This window comes from Neolamprologus brichardi, chromosome 3, assembly GCF_056152115.1.
Source record: "Neolamprologus brichardi isolate AB-2024 chromosome 3, ASM5615211v1, whole genome shotgun sequence".
In the NCBI taxonomy this organism is placed as follows: domain Eukaryota; kingdom Metazoa; phylum Chordata; class Actinopteri; order Cichliformes; family Cichlidae; genus Neolamprologus; species Neolamprologus brichardi.
This window is the reverse complement of record NC_142106.1, coordinates 6,703,412-6,727,315: the sequence shown is the minus strand read 5'-3', so window position 1 is coordinate 6,727,315 and position 23,904 is coordinate 6,703,412. Positions and strand designations below refer to the sequence as shown.

The window sequence follows — 23,904 nt, the reverse complement described above, 5'->3', positions numbered from 1 at the left end:
AAACGTAACTCTTTTTATTTCAATGATCATGTCCTGAAAATATTGTGTTGACTGTATCAGTGCAGTAAGCTGAAGCTGAGGTTCTTCATCATGTGTAACGTTTTTATTAAACATTTACGTGTTTGTGAGCAGATTTTATTGTTTTAAATGATTTCACTCTATTTTTATTACACTGACTGAACAATACTGTCTTTACCAAACAGCCGGTCTGCTACAAGCTGACAGTATCACACACTGTCCAGGTCTGTTAGCTATAAAGCAAACTTTGATCTGAGCACAAGTTTAGATTTGATGACTCATTTTACACGTTGTAGCCTTTAAACGTTGATGAGTTCATGAGTGAGTGAATGAAATGTAGGATAATAGAAAAAGAGCATTTAGTTCTATTCAGACATTTGAAGAAATGGAGACATTTATAAGCTGTCATTACATTATAAAGTAACAGGAAGGTGATAATTTACCAAGAAAAATTTACTAGAAAACCAGCAACAAAAAGCTGTTAGAGCACAGACAATACTGGGATAAAACTCCTTCAGATCTGTATGTGTCCATCTCATCTCCAAACTCTCCTCCCACAGATAAGAACAGAAACAAAATTAGCTCAAGCACGTTATTTTGATAAATACATTTTGATTCATAAAGTTAATTCATTATACTTTGACATGATTTTTTTGTGATTATTATTTTTTCAATTATGCGTTTGCTTCTGTCCTGCTAAATTCTTTAAATAAAAGTTCCTGCAATTAAAGTCTAATTGTGGACGTTACATTCTTATTCCTTTGTGAAGCAGTAAACTATTTTAAATATGTTACTTGTAAGTAATTTCACAGAATTGTTACATTGTACTTTTTACAGATGTTCCTGTAAAACCGTTCTAAATGTAACAAGTACAGCAGCACTGATGTTATCAGTTTGAAAAGCTTCCTCCATTAAAGGCTAAAGAAGAATAGCATGATGCTAGAACCTCACATTTTATAACATGAGTAAAAATAACTCACAGATTGTCTTCATTCAGAGGAGCTGCTGTCAGAAGGAAGTGCAGAATCCTTCAAAGTAAAAGCATTTCTGGTTTGGATAGCTCTGCACTGCTGAGCATAAGTGGGGTCCAGCTACATGAGTGGTGTCTTGTTTTGATGAAGCTTTTGAATTGTTTGGCCTTTGAGACCCGTGTGGAGCTCATAAAGTAGGCTGACACTAAGCGCAGAGAGACCCACAGTGGGCGTACGCACAGTATACAGATCATACATAAAGCACCTGTCTGTCACATCAGTGTCTATTTATAGCTTTCCATTGAAGAGGAAGAAGTGTTTTCTGTTTGAACCACGAACTGAAACAACTCCTCCACATTATGTGGGAACCCGCTGAGCAGCTCCTCCACACGTCACCTCAATGATGCTTTTATTTTATAACACAAAGATTTAATCATTCATTTATACGTGTGTGGTTTCCTGTTTGTAGCACTGAGAGAGCACAGGTGTTCAAGCTTGTTCCACATGAAGATGCTCAGCAGTTTGTTTGCATCAGATGATTCAACAGATCAGTAAACCTGAAAATAACTTTACTTCACAAACAAATGAAAAAAGGATCATCTGGAAGCTCTTGTGGTGCTTGTTGATTAACTGAGCATTAATAAGAAAAGTGACACTCAGCTCCACATCGCTGCTCCGCTTGAACTTCATCTCACCTGGAAACAAGTGATGTGAACAGAGCAGCGCTCTGAGCGCGCTCAGAAGCTCCTTTGTCCTCACTGCATTTCTACCTCCAGCTAAACCTGAAAAGTGCCGTTTAGTTTGTGCACTGAGGCCTGTGGATGAGTGACGTCGATTCAGGACCACAATCAGATGTCAGACCTCAGGTTTGAGGGTTTATCATGTGTATGTTTGCTTATATGGTCACAGGGTTCGTGACCTAATTGCATGACCTGATCAGCTGATCAGTAATCGTACCTACTTTGATTGGAATAAAGATCCAGGGCCTGTCTGGGCTGTAGACCAATAACACGGCTGCAGTGATTAGATTAGATTAGTTTCTCTTTTTGCTCTACTAAACCTGAGGAAATGTACATGTTAGTGGTTAAAGGAGCGAGCGGTTCTCATACTCCTGTTAAAGAAAAGAAAACCCCCACCTGCAGCTCACTTCCTCTCAACTGAACTCAACTGAACTCACAACTAAAGGAAAAAATGCAGCTTGTGTTTTTCTTCCTACCAGCTGGAGACTTAATTTAAATAAGAAAACATGTTTTAGGTTCAATACTTTAAAAAAAAACAAAAAAAAAAACAAGACAAATAAAAGTTTACGAATCTTTCAGATTAAAAATAGAAATTTCAGGTTTTTCGCTTAAACGCACAAAATAAACCATCGTTATTTTCCTGTCAGTGAACGCACCATGCACGTATCATCTGTGGCTCGGTTTTCTCTTTATATTAACCTTTAAGTTTTAACTTCTCTTTGTTACTTTATGCTGCAAAACAAAAGAAGCTGGCAAGAAGGTAAAAGGTGAGAAAACCACAACGGAGTCAATCACAGGAAGGAGGAGGGTTTAAAAGACGTAAGCATGAGCGGATCAGAGTGTTGGTAACATTTCCGAGACAGAGGATGGAGGAAACAACGCTGCTGTGTCTCCTCTGTAAGTACAATATGTTTTTATGGATGCTGAGATTTAACAATAACCTCAGAAATTCAATGTTCAGCAAGTTCGCGGGTTTATAACATGTCAGAGTGTAAAGCTGGTCTGCAGGTTTTGCAATAAATGTTCTAAAACATTCGTCGTGTTCAGAGTTTTTAGGATTTTTGAGAGAAGATATGAATCCCTTTCTCCTGTCCTAATCTAAGGCTGAGTTCAGAGTAAATGATATCACTGGTAACCGATGTTTGCAGTATTAAACATTCACACCTTATCATCCTTCAGGCTGATCCACACCTATGTTTTTAATTTTAATTTTAATAATTTTATCTATGTTTTTTTTCTCTTTCCTTTTGGTATTCGCAAGTTTCTGAACATCTGCCTAAAACATAATTGAAGCAGACTTTAGTTACAAACCAGGTTAAAGAGTTTAAACTTTGGCAGTAAGAAGGAGAGGGACAGTTATAAGCTGGAGCAAACCAGACAGTCCCACACTGAGAGAAGTGAAGTGGAAAATGTTGGTGTCACTGTCGTCTTCATGAGTGTGAAACCTCAGACTAACCTGCTTCTTTCTTTTAGCTCTGACTGCAGTGCTGATCTGCACGACACACCAAGGTCAGTGAGTGTCTGTTACCAGTGTCTGAAAGTCAGAAATAAGAAAAATGATCTCATGTTTTGTGCATTTATTGTTGCTGATGTACTGATGTTCAGGCTGTGGTGCAGCTCTAAGACACCACATCCTCTCTGCTGCTGTCATGCAAAGACTTTCTAGCTTTAACCGCTACCTGAGCAAGAAGGAAGAAAGAAAAGAGCCAAAGCTTAAGATCTGTATGTTTGCTGCTCTCTAAAAATGTTTGTGGGTCTCATAGACAACAGAAAAGATAAGAAACTATCCCACAAGTACAGAATAACTTAACGTGTAAACAAGTTACAAAGATGTTGATTCTGAAAGATGTTTAAACAGCATTAAAACTGAAACTTTATTTCTTTGGAAAAAGATTTTGATCTAAATTTCATGGAAAAAAATCAACACTTCTGCAAATTCATGAACAAAGTCAAACCCACGCTCCCTCGTGTGAGGCACCAGTGCTAACCCCATGATGATCCCATGATGCCCACACACGTGGAAACAACAACGTTCAAGTGTTCAACTCACATCTCAACTGCACAGTGACAGAAACATCATTTACATGCAGATACATACACTGCTGTGCAGCAACACCAGTCTGTGTATCTTGGGTGGATGTTGTTACAGGTGTCATTTGTCCAAATCTTTGATGTATTTCATGTGATCTAACTGTTAGAGAGGACAGGGGCTCCTTCTTTTAATAGCCTCTCTCAACTTTAGCACAAAAGCAGCCAAACAGAGTTTGTTACAGTAAAACTCCTTCAAGCCTGCTCATCTCTGCTACCTGATGAAAAGCAGTTCAGCAGAGCATACCAATACCAAGCAGAGCAGAAGGGCAGTAAAGCAGGGTGACGGGACGTCTCTGGAGGTTGTGGAGGCGGGGCACGTCAGATAGCTGAGAAGCCTGTCAAAGAAGAACGAGGCGAGGATCCAGTGGTTTGACAGTCAGCTGGTGTCAAAGGCAGTGAAGACCCTGTGGAAGCCTGGCAAGAACATGGTAGGAGGATATAACAACAGACAACACAGGACCATCCAGCACGCCGGCTGCTCAGGTTCGGCCCCCAGGCAGAGAGGCAGACAGGTGCTTGTGAGAGCTCTGCTTCTTCAAAGAGGGCGCAGGTGGAACAAAGGCAGTTGGCTCATAGCTTCACCGGTGAGGACCTGATATGAAGCAATGCTGAACAATGGACCGTGTAAGCTCCTCACAGTAAGACTTCCTCACAGACTGGTGGAAATTAGGCTAGAAAGCTGGGCAGCTTGGATGACACTGGAAGGCTAGACGTGGTTCTGGATGTTGCCCCCGGTCGGTTGAGCCCAATAAGTGGGAAACCAGTTTATGATGGAAATCTCAGGTCAAGGATGCTTCTTTTTCTTTGTAGAAGAGCAGGTTGCGAAGCAGGGCTAAAATCAGAGTCTTCCTCCTCTTATATTTGTTCTTTTATTCGAGTTATGGATGAGTACACACTTGAAATATTTGGCAACTATAGCAGTCGTGGAAAATTCCCTTGGTGGCAGAAAATCTCACAGATGCAGTCTTGATACCAATAGATGGATAAAAACTGGAGGAAATTCCCAGAGGCCTTGAAAACTCCTAAATGGAAGTAGCTTCTTGTGCTGGGTCTATTCTGTTGGTCTGAGACTGGCTTCCCTTCATTGGCTTCCTGTTAAATCCAGAATTCAAAATCCTGCTCCTCACATACAAGGTCTTAAATAATCAGGCCCCATCGTATCTTAATGACCTTGTAGTACCATATCACCCTATTAGAGCACTTCGCTCTCGCTCTGCAGGCCTGCTTGTTGTTCCTAGAGTATTTAAAAGTAGAATGGGAGGCAGAGCCTTCAGTTTTCAGGCCCCTCTTCTGTGGAACCAGCTTCCAGTTTGGATTCAGGAAACAGAAACCCTTTTCTTTTTTTGCTAAAGCCTATAGTTAGGGCTGGATCATCCCTTGGATACAACAGTCTCAGGCTGCTAGGGAACATCCAATGATGAAGTGAGATTTTTCACTTCCCTTGTGTTTCCACTACAGTCATCATAGTTTCCACATAATCGCAGAGAGCACAGACGTCATGGTAAATTCTGGCTTTTAATGATTTCTTTGAACTGCTCTTTTTGAAGGATGTAATTACAGTACCGAATATCTATCTATCTATCTATCTAGTGATTTTCTGTGACAGACCAACACAGAGTAGCACACAATTGTGAAGTGGTACAAAAAAGAAAAAGAAGATGCATGGTTTTCAAAATTTTAAGCAAATCAAATCTGGTTTGCCATGTTTTGTATTCCGGCCCCCTGCATCAATACTTTGCAGAGCAACCTTTCTCTACATGTCTTTGAGGTATGTCTCTACCAACTTTGCACATCCAGAGACTGAAATGTTTGCTCATTCTTCATTGCAAAACAGCTAAAGCTCAGGCAGATTCGATGGAGTGTGTCTGTGAACAGCAGTTTTCAAGTCTCGCCACAGATGGTCAATGGGATTTAGATCTGGACTTTGGCCATTTTAACACATGAATATTCTTTGGTCTAAACCAATCCATTGTATCTTTCGCTGTATGTTTTCAGTCATTGTCTTGTTGGAAGGCGAATCTCCTTCCCAGTCTCAAGTCCTTAGTAGCCTCCTACAGGTTTTCGTCCAGGATTGTCCTGTATTTAGGCTCCATCCACCTTCCCATCAACTCTGACCAGCATCCCTGTTCCTGCTGAAGAAAAGCATCCCCATAGCATGATGCTGCCTCCACCATATTTCACATTGGAGATGGTGTGTCCAGTGTGATGAGCAGTGTTACTTTTCGTCCACATATAGCGCTTTGCATTTAGACCAAAAAATTGGGTCTCGTCTGACTAGAGCACCTTCTTCCACATGTCTGCAAAAACTCAGGAGCTGTGATTTCATCACGCACTGCGTTCTCGACACCGTATAAACTTATGAAGTCCGGCGAAAACGCAAGTACAAACGGGCGTACAAGAGTATTTGGCCTAACAGTCTGCAGTCTATGAACTAACCTCAGCTAACGCCAGCTAACAATGTTAGCTCATTCGCGAGTATCCTTCACTAATAGTAATAACAATCGCACAGCAGTAGTTCGTCGATCATCTCATTTCCAAGTAAGAAATGCATTCCTGCCCGTGCACTGCTGGCTCTGGGTCCATTGTGTAAATGGTAAATGGCCTGTATTTGTATAGCGCTTTCACTAGTCCCTAAGGACCCCAAAGTGCTTTACACAACCAGTCATCCACCCATTCACGCACACATTCACACACACATTCACACACACTGGTGATGGCAGCTACATTGTAGCCACAGCCACCCTGCGGCGCACTGACAGAGGCGAGGCTGCCGGACACTGGCGCCACCGGGCCCTCTGACCACCACCAGTAGGCGGTAGGTGAAGTGTCTTGCCCAAGAACACAACGACCGAGACTGTCCAAGCCGGGGCTCGAACCGGCAACCTTCCGATTACAAGGCGAACTCCCAACTCTTGAGCCACAATCGCCCCCACGATGTGTAACTGACGCCACCAACAATAACAGGACGCTTACATTAGAGCTGTGTGTCTTACTGTGTGTTTTGTTTCGGTTTCCAGCGATCAGAATCAGAGAAACTGTATTCATCCCATATGGAAGTTGAGTATAAAAATGTTTTAAAAAGAGGATGCGTTGTAACCCGCTCTCAGCCATGCGATATATGACACATGCCCATCCATCTGAGCTAAACCTGCGCCCGACTGCTTTCAATCACCAAAATTGGAGAAGGCATAGAGAAGGGACAGCCAAACATATGGAACCGGAAATGACCGCCGTGTATTCTATTTATTTCAACAAAGTAACTGTATTCTGATTACCACAGACTAAAAAAGGTAATTCTAATGGAATACAGTTACATTTTGTATTTTAAATACGTAACGCAGGTACATGCATTCTGTTACTCCCCAACACTGCCTATGTTTGTCTGTCAACAATGGCTTTCTTCTTGCCACTCTTCCATACAGGCCAGATATGTGGAATATACACTCACAGTTGTGCCTGAGCTGTGGATTTCTGCAGCTCCTCCAAATGGACAGTGGGCCTGTTATAAGCTTCTCTGATAAGTGCTCTCCTTCCTCGGTCTGTCAGTTTAGGTGGATGGTCATGTCTTGGTGTGTAGCATCCTTTTTCTTTTCTGGATGATGGATTGAATAGTGCCTTTTTGCTCTTTGGAATTCTTTGAGTTCAAAGCCTGGGATGTTTTGGCTTTTTGTTTTTTTATATATAACCTAACCTTACTATAACTTTATCTCTTTATCCCCGACCTGTCTGGTGAGTTCCTCAGTCCTCGTGATGCTGTTTGTTCACTAATGTTCTCTAACAAACCACTGAGGCCGTCACAGAGCAGATGTGTTTATAATGAGACTAAATCACACACAGGTGAGCTCTATGATCTAGTTAGGTGACTTCTGAAGGCAACTGCTTGCACTGGATTTTATTTGGGGGTATCAGAGTACAGCTGAATACAAATGCTCGCCACACTCTTCAGATTTTTTAAAACCATGTATCATTTTCATACAACTTCACAATTATGTGCTGCTTTGTGTTGGTCTGTCACAGAAAATCTCAATGAAACATTTAAGTTTGTGGTTATAAAGTGACAAAATGTGTAAAGAGGTATGAATCCTTTTTCAAGACATTGTATTTACACTCACTGGAATCTTTTGATAGTCGGTCCCACTGCATCACTTTTAGATCATGGACCTCAGTGCTATAGTAAGTGTGTTTATGTCAGCCGTGTGAACGTCCACTTGTTGTTTCATAAATGTCTGTATCCTGACCTCTTCTGGTTGTTTGGTAGTATTGCATTTTCTTTCTGACACCATGACTGACTTTAGTGTTTCTGGAAAGTAATTATAATTAGATGTGCTCAGCATGAGAAGTTCAGTTATCAGCAGTGAATACCTGTTAATGTAGGAAGAATTATTCTTCAAATAATCAGCGTAAACATAAAATCAGTTTAATTAAACTGCAGTTTATTTACATGTCCATCACCTGGAGACCAGTGAGGATCTTTCATTCAATTTAATAAAAATTACTGAGATGGAAGAAATAAGAACTTCCACTTTTACTTTTCATGAAGTCAAAGACTTGATTTTAAAAAAGTGAATAAAATTCCACATCAGCTTAGAGTTAAAGCGTATAAGTTGGTAAAATTTAAATACAATTTATATATAAATAAGAAGAAAACTGTAGCTCACAGGTGTCGAACTCCAGGCCTCGAGGGCCAAGGGCCGGTGTCCTGGAGGTTTTAGATGTGTCCTTGAACCAACACAGCTGATTTAAATGGCTAAATTACCTCCTCAACATGTCTTGAAGTTCTCCAGAAGCCTGGTAATGAACTAATCATGTCATTCAGGTGTGCTGACCCAGGGTGAGATCTAAAACCTGCAGGACACCGGCTCTAGAGGCCTGGAGTTCGACACCCCTGCTGTAGATTATTGGAATAAATGACAAAATACATTTTTGACAGTACGACAGACAGACACAAAGTGTAAAAGAGTGAGGTTCAGTGAGTAATGTCTGACTCCTCTTCCTCACAGCTCGTCTGACTGTGAGTCCCAGCAGCTCTCAGCTGTTTGAAGGAGAGTTTGTGTCTCTGAGCTGTGAGGAGGACGACAGCTCTGCTGGATGGACTCTGAGGAGAAACACAAGCAAACGACAGAGGACTCAGTGTGGAGAAGGGTGGGGAAAACCAGCTGGTTCGACTAATTCTTCCTGTAACATCAGCTACATCTTCACTTTGGACAGTGGAGTTTACTGGTGTGAGTCCAGTGAGGGTCCCATCAGTAACATGGTTAACCTGACAGTCACTGGTAAGCTGAGTGTGTGGAGTTAGTGTTGATGAAGCTGTGTGTAAATGGATGAAATGCTGTAGTTTGTCTCTGTGTTGAGGTGGATCAGTGATCCTGCAGAGTCCTGTCCTCCCTGTGATGGAGGGAGATGACGTCACTCTGCTCTGTAAAACAAACACCACCGGCTCCAACCTCCCAGCTGCTTTCCTTAAAGATGGTGTCTTCATTGGGAACCAGTCTACAGGTCACATGACCATCCAGCATGTTTCCAGGTCTGATGAAGGCCTCTACAAGTGTGACATCAGCGGTCATGGAGAGTCTCCATCCAGCTGGATCACTGTCACAGGTGAGGAGCTTCACTCTCATTTCAGCTTTTTTCATTCACACCTTCACCTAAACAGGTGTGGTTCTCTCTGCAGGTAAACCTATGACTGCAAACCCGCCCACTTCAGGAGCTCCACACCCAAACTCGAGTCATCTTCACTCTGACTTTGCACTCATGCGCTACCTGCTGGTGTTCTGTCCGTACTTCATCTCCACTCTTCTTATGGTGTCTTTATATCGACAGAGAGCCACAGGTAACACTCAAACCTGTCAGTAAACAATCAAACTGTGGGTGACTGAATTCATTTGTTAATATTTCATGTTAGAATAATATGATAACAATCATAATAACAAGAATCTGGATTTCCTTTCTGACCTCATGTCTTGCAGGAGCTCACCTGAATTGAGGCTGATTATGCTAACAAAGAGCATCACTTGTGAATTTCACCAACAACTCAGGAACTCGTTCACAAACAGTGAAAGCACACAGACGTGTGTTTAAGCTGAGCGTGTGAACACACAAATGTTCAATGTCAGAGTGTCAGTGCACGCATCCACACAAATGATGAAGGCTCAGCTGTCCAACATACACCGACATACACTGATCAGGCATAACATCATGGGTGAAGGTAAAGGTGAAGTGAATAACACCGATTACCGCTTCATCATGGCACCTGTTAGTGTGAGGGCTACATCAGGGAGCATGTGAATAGTTAGTCTTTAAGTTGATGTAGAGGAAAAATTCAAGTGTAGGGATTTAAACGAGTTTGAAAAGGGCTGAACTGTGAGGCTAGATGACTGAGTGAAGACATCTGAAAAACTGCAGGACTCGTAGGGTGTTCCTGGTGTGCTGTGGTCAGTCTTTATCAAAAGTGGTCAAAGGAAACAACAGAAAGGACCAAAGACGGGGTCATGGGTGGCCAAGGCTCATTGATACACGTAGGGAGTGAAGGCTGGCTCTGTGGTCCAAACTTTAGCTGACTTAGCTGCTGTAGCTCAGATTGCTGAAATAAATAGTCCTGGTTCTGATAGAAAGTAAACAGAAGATGGTATTGAGTATTGGTCTGCTGGGAAACAGTATTCCCTGATGGCTGTGACTGCCATCAGCAGGATAATGCATCTTGCTATGAAGCACAGATGGTTCAGGAACTGTTTGAGGAGCACAACAACAACAAGTCTGAGGTGGTCTCCAAATTCCCCAGATCTCAACCCACACAAGCATCTGTGGGACGTGCTGGACAAACAAGTCTGATCCACTGACGTCCCACCTCCCAGCTGAGAGGACTTATGGGATCTGTTGTTAACACACTGCCTGTGTGGAGTCCATATCTCGATGACTGGACTGTTTTGGCAGCAAAGAGGAGGGTAAACACAATATTAGGCTGGAGCTCATATTGTTATGCCTGGTCAGTGTATATCATCAAATGAAATAATAAGAACAACCAGTTATTTAGCTTTTCAAAAAACAGCAATCTATGCAGATAAGCTAAATTGTATCTCTGGTTAATGTGAACAGATGAGGACCCAAAACTGATCTCTGGGGAACTCCTCAGAGTGGCCGGGCACCACACAAAGATATTCAGAGCAAGTTAAGGTGAAAACATCTTCAGACGGAAGACTCCTAAACTAGACTGTAAGCTTTGTAGCAGATCCACCGAGAGGGAGACAGCCAGCACGCTGTTATCACGTCACTCACATTCAAACTACCTCCATAAACCAGCTTTAAATCCCCCTTAAACGGCAGGTTTACTGGTATACAACAGCACTGGTTTAACCTTTGGAAACAAAATTATTAAAGATTGCTGAATTCACATTTTATTCTGCATGTTTGCTTTCTTTATGGAACCAGCAGGAGCAACAAAAAGCTCCAGAAAAACTCAAACTGGATTAAACTGTGATCCCAAAAGGAAACAGCCAAAGAAGAAGAAATCTGAGCTCTGTGTTTTCTTCAGTTTTTGGTAGAACTGGGCTAAAGACCTGTCTTTAATTTTTACATTTGTTAGTAAGAACATAAAAGGAACAATTATGATGGGAAAACCAGAAACGAATAGAAAGATTTCTTTCTTCTGTTATTTGTTCTTTTTTTTTCTTTTTGTCTTTTAAATGTTTGTGACTTTGAGAGTTTGGAGAACCTGAGGGGTACCCTGAGGCTTACCCTGAGGCTTACCCTGCTAAGGGGTATTTAAAGATGAATAAAAAATGACTAAACCAAACACAAACAGCTAACAGGACATGGACATTCTAGATTTATTATTCACTACTATTTTATTTCTTAGAAACTTTCTCGTGTCATTTTTAAACTAAAATCTGAGTCACTGTCCAAATACATCTTTTTACTTGTTTGGGTCTCTCTCTTTTCTAAAAATTTATTTCTATTTCTAAACATAATGCTTTTGAAACAAACTAGTGAGAATGCATGATGGTTAGATTCTTTCTACTAATTCCTGTCATTTGAAGTCCTGCCATTAATTAATTCTTCGATCTTAAATATGATCAACCTATCTCTAATAATCGACTATGTACCACAGGCCTTCAAGGTGGCTGCAGTTAAACCTTTACTCAAAAAGCCATCTCTACCCAGCAGTCTTAGCTAATTATAGGCCAATCTCAAACCTTCCTTTATATCAAAAATCCTTGAAAGAGTAGTTGTCAAACAGCTAACTGATCATCTGCAGAGGAATGGTTTATTTGAAGAGTTTCAGTCAGGTTTCAGAGCTCATCACAGCACAGAAACAGCTTTAGTGAAGGTTACAAATGATCTTCTTATGGCCTCTGACAGTGGACTCATCTCTGTGCTTGTCCTTCTTGACCTTAGTGCAGCATTCGATACTGTTGACCATAATATCCTATTAGAGCGATTAGAACATGCTGTAGGTATTACAGGTATTGCACTGTAGTGGTTTGTATCATATCTATCTAATAGACTCCAATTTGTGCATGTAAATGGAGAGTCCTCTTCACACACTGAGGTTAATTATGGAGTTCCACAGGGTTCAGTGCTAGGACCAATTTTGTTTACATTATACATGCTTCCCCTAGGCAGCATCATTAGAATACATAGCATACATTTTCACTGCTATGCTGATGACACCCAGCTCTATCTGTCCATGAAGCCAGATAACACACACCAATGAGTTAAACTGCAGGAATGTCTTAAAGACATAAAGACTTGGATGGCCACTAACTTTCTTTTTCTTAATTCAGATAAAACTGAGGTTATTGTACTCGGCCCTGAAAAGCTTAGAACTATGGTATCTAAGCAGATTCTTACTCTGGATGGCATTACCTTGGCCTCCAGTAACACTGTGAGGAACCTTGGAGTCATTTTTGACCAGGATATGTCCTTCAACGCACATATTAAACAAATATGTAAGACTGCGTTCTTCCATTTGCGCAACATCTCTAAAGTTAGAAATATCCTGTCTCAGAGTGACGCTGAAAAACTAGTTCAGTGGGTAGCCACTAAGCAGGCGCCCAGGGAGTAGGGACGGTACCTTGCTCAGGGGTACCTCAGGGTAGCCGTTCAGTGGATTGGAACCCTGACCTTCCAATCATGGTGCAACCACTCTACCTACTGAGCTATCTCTGCCTGAAGCATATTGTTAAGGCCTTAGTTATGCTGCAATAGACGTAGGCTGCCGGAGATTCCCACGATGCATTGAGTTTTTCTTTTCCAGTCACCTTTCTCACTCACTATGTGTCAATAGACCTCTCTGCATTGAATCATCCATCCATCCATTCGCTTCCACTTATTCTTTTCAAGTCGCGGGGGGCGCTGGAGCCTATCCCAGCTGTCATAGGGCAAGAGGCGGGGTACACCCTGGACAGGTCGCCAGTCTGTCGCAGGGCCAACACACAGGGACAGACAACCATTCACACTCACCTTCACACCTAGTGGCAATTTGGATTATCCTATTAACCTATCACCACCTATTCTTCCTGTTAAAAGGGAGTTTTTCCTTTCCACTGTTGCCAAAGTGCTTGCTCATAGGGGGTCATATGATTGTTCATATGATTCTCTGTGTCTATTATTATAGGATATACTGTACAATATAAACAGCCTTGAGGGGACTTATGTTGTGATTTGGCGCTATATAAATAAAATTGAATTGAATTCATTTGCCCAGTAAAATCTCTTGGAGATCACATAAAGCATTAAATCGCTGATTACCCAAAGAGAGGATGCTGCTCACTTCAAAATTAACAAGCTATTATTTGCTATATTCTCAAAAGAGCTCAACATCAGACATCCCTGCAGAGATCTTTCTGAGACATAGATGAAAGTGTTTGGACGTGTCCTGACAGTGGACTCATCTCTGTGCTTGTCCAAAAGACCTCAGTGCAGAATTCAATACTGTCGACCATAATATTCTATTGAAGCACGCTGTAGATATTACAGGAACTGCACTGCAGTGGTTTGCATCATATCTATCTAATAGACTCAAATTTGTTGATGTAAATAGAGAGTCCTCTTCAAATCCAGGTGTATCCAGGTGTAAAACTTTATCAAGTTACTTTGATGTTAACAAAGTCTGCAACATCTGCAACTCAAGCTGCCTCAAAACAAAGTTTTATTGATGCAACAGCAACACAGTAATGATGTAGGCCTGAACAATGTGCCTAAAAAAACTCGTACCCATGTTTCAAAGAAACGTTCACATCAAGTGTCATATAATGAAAACCTCAAGAAAATGTTTTTGTTGTTACCACAAAAAAACTCAGACAGTAATAAACATAAAATATTCTTAGAAAGACAAAAACTTCTTAGTTTAAAATAATTTTTTCAGTTTACACTTTGGAAAGCTGTAGTTAAGTAATTATAGATCAATGTATAACAATATTTATAGAACTATATTACATGAATTGGAAGGACGTGTTTCTTTATATAAAACAGAGATAGGAATGAGGAAGAATTCACTTCCTTTTCCTCTTTTTTGAATCTAAAATCCTTAAAAATGTTGTTTGGACTTTTCTACTTTTGGAAAACGTGTTAAAATAATTAAAGAGAAAAAAAATGGCATCCAATGATTAAAATCTCATATCAAAATAAATAAATAAAAACATAAAACAACACACTAAAATAGAAACCAAGAATTGAAATGGCTGTTTTAAATAACAGAACATAAATTAATAAAAATGTTTTTGGGTTTTTTTAAACCATGCCAATGCTAGGAATTTTTTTTTAATGAAATAAAACACCCAACAACAAAAACATTTTTAAAACAAGCAAACAAGAAAGACGAAGTATGTTGACATCACAACTGCTCAATGAAGGTTTGTTTACAGCGTTTTTACACTTTCAGATTGTATCTTCAGTGAGAGTACAGCAGTGACTTTGTACCCTTTCAAATTTTTTCCGCAAAGTGCACATTATTGCTGTTTCTTTCGGTGGATCCTTTTATGATAATTAAATGCGCCACAAGAAGTGAAGACCTTCCCGCACAGCTCGCAGGAGAAAAGCATTTCTTTTGTGTGGATGTTCCTGTGAAACTTTAGATGACCTAATTGAGTGAAACACTTCCCACACAACTCACAGCTATACGGTCTCGTTCCAGTGTGGATGCGTTCATGTGCTGTGCGCTGAGTATGTGAACTAAAAGTCTTGTCACAGTGTCTGCACTTGTATGGTTTTTCTCCAGTGTGAATACGTATGTGGATTCTCAGCTGTTGCAGCAAGGTGAATGTTTTCCCACACTGGTCACATCTGTGCAATTTCTCTCCGGTGTGCATAACAACATGCCTTCTAAGGTTAGATGATGAAGAGAAATCTTTACCGCACTGCTCACAGGAGAAAAGCATTTCTTTTGTGTGGCGGTTCCTGTGCACCTTTAGATGACCTAATTGAGTGAAACACTTCCCACACTCCTCACAGCTGTACGGTCTCGTTCCAGTGTGGATGCGTTCATGTACTGTGCGGGGACCCTGTGAATTAAAAGTCTTATCACAGTGTCTGCACTGGTATGGTTTTTCTCCAGTGTGAATACGTATGTGGATTCTCAGCTGTTGCAGCAAGGTGAATGTTTTCCCACACTGGTCACAGGAGAAAATCATTTCTTTTGTGTGGATGTTCTTGTGGACCTTTAAATAATATAGTCGAGTGAAACTCCTTCCACACTCCTCACAGCTGAACGGTTTCACTCCAGTGTGGATGCGCTGGTGATAGATAAGACTGGAAAGCTGTGAAAAACTTTTCCCACACTCACCGCAGCTGTAGGGCTTTTCTCCTGTGTGAACCCTCTGATGACTCTTTAATTCTCCTCGGGTCACAAACCCTTTGTCACATTGCTGACAATGGTGCGGTCTCTCTTCAGTGTGATACCGTTGAATGTGAGTCGATAAGTTTCCCAATGAGATAAATTCACTGCCGCACTCCTCACACATATGTGATTTCTCTCCACTGTGCATTTTCTTATGAACATTTAGTGTGCTTACTGTTTTGTATGTTTTCTCACACTGATCACAGCTGTACAGTCTTTCTTCAGTGTGACTTTTTTGATGACTCCTGAGTTGCTTCAGGTTGTGGAAAGCCTTCTCACATTGCTGACATCTGTGTTTTTTCCGCATTTCTTTGCCCATCTTGTCCTAATTCAACAGAAAAAGACAAACAGATTATAACTCAGGTGGACTGGCAACATGGTGACACTTCCAGTCGTCAGGTTTATCAAAATAACTCTCATGAGACTTGTTCAACAGTACGTTCACCTTGAGCTAAATCAGATGTGAATCTGTGTCAGTGCACATCAAAACATTTATATAAAAAGAAAATGACACAATTACAATTTATTCACAAGCTACAGTCTGATGAACAAAATGCAGGTAATGGCAACTAAATATGGAAGTATGACTTATACTTATGGTTTAGAGAGTATAAGCCATATACTCTCTATTTAATGTCTTAAATATTAAGGTTTCTCCTTAATTTCTCCTTAATATTTAAGACATTTAAAATGCTCGACTGTGTTTGATCATATACAGTTTAAAAATGTGTAAGTATGTCCAAATGAAATGCTGTCAGAAAAAGTCATCTATGTTTTATTATTCCCAAAAACACTCTTTTCCAAAATGGCACCCTTCAGCTGACTGCTCTTTGGAAATCACATTGTTGTGCAAAACAAGATTTTATGCTGTCAAACTGTTTCTCTGACATTTTTAATAGATTCAACTGAAAATGTCCAGATGAACAGAATCAACCTTTTAGGATTTACTTACCTGGATGATTAAGCACGCATCAAGATGTTATTTTATTAAATTTTTTTAAATGTTAGCAGCACAAACAAAAACTTTTGCAGCACAAACGTTTGACATCAATTTTGTTTGATTCCATTAATGTGGGGGGCTGGTTGACCTCTGTTGACCTCTAGAAATTTTTGTTAATATCTTTAAAATGATAGCAGCACAAATGACGATTTTTGCAGCACAAACCAGCACAAACGTAGCACAAACATTTGATACCACTTTTGTTGGATTTGAAGGTGGGGGGGCAACTTCACTCACATGGAGTGTGAAAGCGAGGACAACCACACTAAAAAACGAGTTTCTATCCACGGGCCATCAGGCTACTGAATCACTGACTATGTCCAACTGTTTCTCCATAACTGTAAATTTGCAATTTTGTACATATCTCTACATGTACACCTTAATATTGCATATTCTGTATATATTATCACTGTGACAGTGTTGCAACTACTTGCACTTTAAATTCTGTTTACACTTACACATCAGCTACAAGATCTAAGAAGCACCGTTTTACTTATTATTACTTTCTTTTAGTTGTGTGAAGGGAACCTCTAAAGTAAGAATTTCATTGCTCTGAGTAACTATTTGTGTTTTGCAGACAATAAACTTCTCAAATCTTGAATGTATACAGTGCTGCAGAACTGCACCTTTCTGAGTGAAGCCTTCCTGCTGCCTCTGTTCCCTCAGTGGTCCAGACCTCTGCCAACCTTCCTCTCCTTCTCAGATGTGTCACCTCCACCTGTGAGCTGTGAAATAAAAGATTTAGATGCTGGATTATTTATTCCTACAGTTCTTAGACAGTCACACCATTTTTGTACATCATAAAGTTAACATGTGACTGAAGTAGGGCTGTTCGATATAACGATATATATCGGATGACGATATAAAAACGTCCGTTTGCACCTTAGAACACACATACATCAACACTACAATGAGCGGGTGGAGGGAGGTTAGGAGTCTTCTCTCACCCTCGTTCTCTGCTTTCTGCTGGAGCAGGGGGGCTAGGAGGAGGAGTTGGCCGTCCGACTGGGGTCCGGAATGTGGGGCCTCCCTGCTGCTGCGGAGTCGGGGCGGTCTGCTTCTCCCCACCGCAGGGAAAAGGGTAACACAACCTGGGTCTGGGTGCAGTTCCCCCCCTCCAGGGGCAAGGGTACCTAGACCCGGTTCGTAGAGTACACTTGGGGAGTGTGATTGTGTGTACAGCGTCTCTTTATGTCTGTCTCCACGTTGGTTGAGTGTGGAGTAAGTGCATATGAGAGCATGAGGGTGGGAATGGATGTTTGTATCTGTGTGTGCCTGTATGTCTGTGTCTATATGTCAGGTTGGGTATCAGACGCCACCTCTCTGAGGACATCTCAGGCCCTCCAAGGTTTGGAGGCCTATCTCCCCCCACCACTTCCCCTGCCGGGGGCGGACTCCCTCAGACATCGGTGCGTTGGTGGTTCTTTGTGTCCGGGGGTGGGTGCCCAGGTACACACCGGCTCACTCCTTGGCGGCTGCTTATCGGGGCCTGGAGCCTGGGGCTCGCTTGGGCCACTTCGGAGGTGGGGTGCCCCCGGCCTCTCGGCCTGGGGCTCGGTCACTCAGGCACAGCTGGCTGCCGGCGGAGCTCACGGGCACGTCACTGCAACCCCCCCTGGCTTCTGCTCCGTGGCTGCTGGGTGACCCCTCATCTGGGACTCTCCTCAGCTCTTTCTGGGACAGTGGCACTGCTGCCCCTCTGTTGGTCTTCCTTGGTCTCTTGTGTTCTGGGGGCCTCTGGATGTCTGGAGTTTTGATCTCCTCCATACCTGCTTCATGCCCTGGAGGACGGGGCAGTGGCCCCCCACACCCTCTAGCAGATCATTACATGAGGGAACCTTTTAAGAAAACAAGCGCGTCCATGCTCACAGGTGTACACACGGGTGATCACACACACAAACTACACCCTTTTTGGCTCCTACCTCAAAGCACACTGTGCTGTCGATCTTACGTGCTGCACAATAATGTTTAATATTTAGTATTTACTGTTATATTCCCATATATCATTGTGATGTGGTTTATTGTATTACTCTCGTTTTCTTCTGCTTGTTTTCTTTTTTCTTTCTCAACAGGTGATCCAGGTGATCGATATATGTATTTTTATTTTTTTTTATTTTATTTTTTTTTCTTCTGCTTATTCTGTTGGTTTTTGTTTTTTGCCCTTCTCCCCCGTCCCTCTTCTCAACTGTTTTTCTTTCCCTCTTTCTTTCTCCCTTTTCTTTCCCCCAGTCAAGTCTGTCCCGTATTCAGCAAGTGAAAATAAAATAAAGAATAAAAGGTGAATCAAATGGACCATTACGGCAAAGCTGGGATGGTCAATTTGGTAAAGAAAATCCGTTGGGCATCTTTCTTCGCCTTTAGACAATAATTCTGATGGCAAAAGAGCCAAACGGGAAAGGCAAAAAAAAAAAAACAAAAAAAAAAAAACAAAACAAAACAAAAAAAAAACAAAAAAAAACGTCCGTTTCATTTTACGCTATCGTTTGTTTCGTGGTGTCGCAAAATAAACTGTTTACGGCAATTTTATCATCGTTTTGATGTCACTATAGTGGCTATATTAATTTCTTAAAGTTCTCTCTTTCTCTTATATTTAATATAACCACACTACGGACGGACAAGCGCCTGTTTTTATGCGTTGTCGTTAGCAACAACGACGGTAACACCATCACGTGTCCGCTTGTTTATGTTCCACATAAACCTTTCACAATAAAGCTCAAGATCCTGTTGAGACTTCAAAATAAACTGAATCACGTGAAAGAGCAGATTATTTAGGATGAGAATTAAAAAAGAGCCGCCAGGTGCTAAAAAATAAACCTTAGACTCAAACGTTAGAACAGGCTTTTCCCCGCAGCACGCCGTGTAATAAATACTCACAAAGAAAACGGCGCTGTTACAACTTATGTCTAAAAATGTATCGTTTCATGCATCGGTTAAAACACTCGACTCCAGCTACATGACGCGCAGCTGGAAACACTTCACGCAAGTCGAGCTGCCCGAGATTCACAGAATTTACAGAAAATGTGATTTATATCGTTATCGGTACGATAGATGTCTTATATCGGGATGAGATTTTGGTCATATCGAACAGCCCTAGACTGAGGTGCAAAGTTTCAACTGTTATTTAGGGCGTTTAACTAAACCAGGGGTCGGCAACCTGCAGCTCTTTAGTCCTTATACTGCGGCTCCGCGTGGTTTGGGAAAATAAATGACAAGTATTTAGCTGAAGTGTATTTTATTTATGTTAGTTCTTACTTACTTCTAAATTGGAAGATTATTGTGATATTGAAATAGAAAAATAAAATTATATTTTATTATTTTTTCATCGCTCAAAATAAAAGTCACACTCGCGGAAGCCAGTATACCCGCCGAAACGCCGTGCCTTTATCGAGACTTTCAAACCCAGGTAGGCCGATTATGGATCTTCGGATCCACATTATGTCAGCAGCTGTTCTCCACCGTGAACTATGTTAAAAACAAACGCCGCTCACGCCTGACAGACGACAGCTTACAGTCCTGCGTAAAGATGAAAGTGACTTCGTACAGATCCGATTTGCAGACGCGGTGCGCAGAGGTTCAGGAGTCCCGTTGTAAACATACCACGGCAGACCCGACGATGTTTCCATCAACATGCTTTTGTTATATTTCTTTAAGAGTTCAAAATGTGTTAATCACATAAATAAAATGTCATTTTTTTCTCTGTAGCACTTCATGGATTTCATAAGCAACACACCTTAGTTGTTCACACAAAGCATAAAGGTAAAAAACAATATATACAGTGTTATCTTCATTTTAGAGTATTTGCGGCTGCCAGTGTTTTCTTTTGCGTGGAAACCGGGTCCAAATGGCTCTTTGTGTTCAGGGGTCTGCAACCTTTAACACACAAAGAGCCATTTGGACCCGGTTTCCACGCAAAAGAAAACACTGGAATACTGGAACCCACATACCTGGGTTCCAGCTTCTTCAGCATGTAAGAAAGGCCCTCATTTTCCACGTAGGTCTTTGCAGATAAAGTACATGGTAGCTTGTGTTATTTTCTTAGCTCGCTCTGAACTGTTAAACTAAGTGTGTCCAGCATTGGTTGATTTTTCAGGTGAGCTGATTTAGAGCTAGCTTTGCCGTCCTCACTTAATGTTATTTTTGGATGGTGGCGTGTACCTAGGACCTAGAAACGTCATTACTGGATCAAGTTCTGTATTGGGAATGTGACTGTGGACAAAAGCATTCGGCTTTTCCCCAAACCAAAAGCCCTGGATGACCAGCGAGGTCCACACGCTCCTCAAAGTCCGTGACACCGCCTTCAGGTCAGGTGACAGAGTTCTGTACAGGGGAATTAAAAAAGCCAAGACAGACCACAAAAGAAACAGAGTCCCGCCTGTCCAGCAACAACACACAGGAAGTGTGGCAGGGCATGACCTTCTACAGCTCGTCCAGTGAGAGCCTGCTAACATACTGCATCCCAGTACGGTACGGCAGCTGCACTAAGACGGACAGAGCGAGGCTTCAGAGAGTAGTCAAGGCCGCACAGAAGATCACCGGCTGCCCTCTCCCCTTCCTGATGGACATTTATTCCTCCTGCTGCCTCAGCAGAGCAGCAAACATCCTCAAAGACAGCTCCCACCCTGGTTTTTACGTGTTCAACCTGCTGCCCTCAGGAAAGCGCTACAGGTGCATCAGCACAAAAACTCAAGAACAGTTTCGTCCCAAAGGCCATAACCACCCTCAACTCACACATGCACCGATAACACAGTCCCCATTTTCCCATTTCCCTCTACAATCACCACTGTGCAAAATTATATGTGCAATAACCCGAACTGTGTATACAAAACACTATTTATTTACATATTTACTTTTTTTAACACCGGTTTGTATATTTGTACATTTTATATATTTTGTTCTGTTAATGTTCTACATGAAGTGCTGCAGAAAAGTGTGATTATTTCTAAGCACCTTTTTCAGTGAAGTCATCCTGCTGCTTCTGTTCCCTCAGTGGTCCAGACCTCTGCCAACCTTCCTCTCCTCCTCCTCCTCAGATACGTCACCTCCACCTGTGAAATAAAAGATTTAGATGCTGGATTATTTATTCCTACAGTTCTTGAACATCGCCACAGTGGAGTTTAGATGAAACGTTAACATGTGACTGAAGTGCAGTTTCAACTGTTATTTAAGGCGTTTAACTAAACTGTGTCACGAGGCGTCTCTCATTGTCAGAGGCTCAGAAGTCACTGGATAGCTGACAGCAGTCTAATGCTTTTTAAACACTCAAACATTTTCACACCCATAGGTCGTTTATTCTGAAACGAATCAGCCGATGAGTCAGTGAACTTGTAGCTTTGTTAGGGAAACCACAGCCTGCAAGCAGTTAACTGCAGCCAGCCTCTAAAAAGAGGATGACCTCTCTTAGCAGCTCACAGTTTATAGCACAGTGTGCGTCTATCTGACCGGTGTTCTGGGAATCCATCCTACCTGGCAAACCATCCTACCCGTTGTTTCTGCGCATGCGCACAACACAAAATTCAGTGGCAAATTGTCCTACCTTTGTGAATATTACCTAGAAAAATACTCTGACCGGTAAAATTAACTGCCAAACCAACCTACCTTTGTGAATGTCACCTACAAGCATACTTAAACTGCTAAAATTCAGTGGCAAATCATCCTACCTTTGTTAATAACAGCTACACACATACTTTAACGGGTAAAATGAAGTGGGCAAACCATCCTGGCTGTATGCATATGAGCTACAAGCATACTCTGATGGGCAAAGTTAAGTGGCAAACCGTCATACCTCCTTAAATTGGTGCTGGAATTACTCTGTGACAGCAGAAATGTGCATAAACTACTTAAGGTAGGACGTTTTGCCAGAGTAGGATGGTTTGTCAGAACACCGGTTCAAACTGGTGTGGAGAAGCTGCTTGTTTGCACTGAGCTAAGAGCTAACCGTCAAACCGTCAGAAAGTGCGCGCTGTGTGGAGACCTGACACAGACTCAGACTGCAGACACATCTCTCTGTGATCCTAGTTTGAGTTTACAGAAGTCAGAGTTACAGCCTGTAAGGTCAGCAGGAAAACACCAGCTAATGTTCCCGCTCCTTTAAGGGTCAGAGGTCACAGCAACCCACGCACGCGCACTCGTTTTCATATCTTAGTGAGGACATCTCGTTGACATAATGCTAACTGTAACCCTGACAGTAAAACCGCATTTTGAGCCTCAAAAATAACTTCAAACTCGTGCGGACAGACACTTTGTCCCCGTTACTGACTGTTGGTCCCCACAAGTATGGTAGCGGGACAATTTTCTGTCCCCCCGGAGCGTTTTTTCCTTACAAACGCGGCACTATTTAACGCGAGTTTTTTTCTTCCACCAGGGAAATTTAAAAAAAAAAACACGTTTACCGTCTGAGCTCAGTTTGTGTCCACTGTGCCGTGCGTGCGTGCGTCTTACACGAGGAATGGGGGCGTGTGCGTGCTACCTACCTCCGGCTCAGCACGAGGATGCGAGGCTGCTCCGGTTTCTCAGAACACCGGTGAAGTCGATGTGCGGTGTATCCTTCCGCGGCGCGGTGAGGCTTCGGACTGCGCATTTGTGTTGATGATGTATCGAGGCCTCGCGAGTTGGTCGTACCACGTGACTCATTTAAAAAACTGAAGATGAATGACTTTTTATGGAAGGATGCGCGGTTAGAAAAAATAAGATTATTTATTTTAGGAATAACGTGGTTCTACTGAACGCCTCGTGTGGATGAGACCGCAATTTGGTTCAATAAGTATTAGGTAATTTATTCCTCATCACAGAGAAACCATTTCGAAACTCTATGATACTATCCGTCTTTTAGCAACCACTCAAATGTTAAGCTTAAGTGTACATGGGAAGAGGAACTAGGAATACATGAAATACATGAGGAATCTTGGGAACAGGCTATAGCGAGGGGACGGTCTTCCACCTCCTGTGCTCGTCTTGGACTTATTCAATTTCAGGTCATACACAGGGCACATTTCTCTAAATCTAGGCTTTCTGAATTTTTTCTAGAAGTGGAAAACAAATGTGATAAATGTCATGGCTCTCCTTGTCACCTTAACCACATGTTTATTCGGTGTCCTGTGCTGGAAGGTTTCTGGACAGGGTATTTTGCTATTATGTTAACTGTTCTTGGGGTTAACTTATCATCCTTGTCCCCTGATTGCTACATTCGGGATTCCGGATTGCTCACTTACGCTTGATTCTACCCAAAAGGATATCATAGCTTTCACATCCTAT

General features: G+C 41.8%; 2 protein-coding genes across 4 annotated transcripts; one reads left to right on the top strand and one right to left on the bottom strand.

The window, feature by feature from the left end:
• Positions 1-2,386: 2,386 nt before the first annotated feature.
• Positions 2,387-9,844, top strand: LOC148103300 (sialoadhesin-like). Its single transcript, XM_087832059.1, has 7 exons — positions 2,387-2,401; positions 2,593-2,626; positions 3,203-3,238; positions 8,821-9,093; positions 9,173-9,418; positions 9,492-9,650; positions 9,787-9,844. The coding sequence occupies exons 1-7, from the start codon at positions 2,387-2,389 to the stop codon at positions 9,801-9,803; spliced, it is 780 nt and encodes a 259-aa protein (XP_087688185.1). The 3' UTR covers positions 9,804-9,844.
• Positions 9,845-13,955: 4,111 nt separating this feature from the next.
• Positions 13,956-23,221, bottom strand: LOC102794700 (uncharacterized). 3 transcript variants are annotated; one of them, XM_087831994.1, is made up of 4 exons: positions 23,124-23,221; positions 21,601-21,698; positions 17,280-17,378; positions 13,956-15,978 (listed from the first exon to the last, which is right to left on the bottom strand). In XM_087831994.1, the coding sequence occupies exon 4, from the start codon at positions 15,970-15,972 to the stop codon at positions 14,767-14,769; it is 1,206 nt and encodes a 401-aa protein (XP_087688120.1). In that variant the 5' UTR covers positions 15,973-15,978; positions 17,280-17,378; positions 21,601-21,698; positions 23,124-23,221; the 3' UTR covers positions 13,956-14,766. The 3 variants fall into 3 exon arrangements, with proteins under 3 accessions (XP_087688120.1, XP_087688127.1, XP_087688133.1); XM_087832001.1 differs by lacking the exon at positions 23,124-23,221 and adding an exon at positions 23,043-23,096; XM_087832007.1 differs by lacking the exon at positions 21,601-21,698.
• Positions 23,222-23,904: the final 683 nt, after the last annotated feature.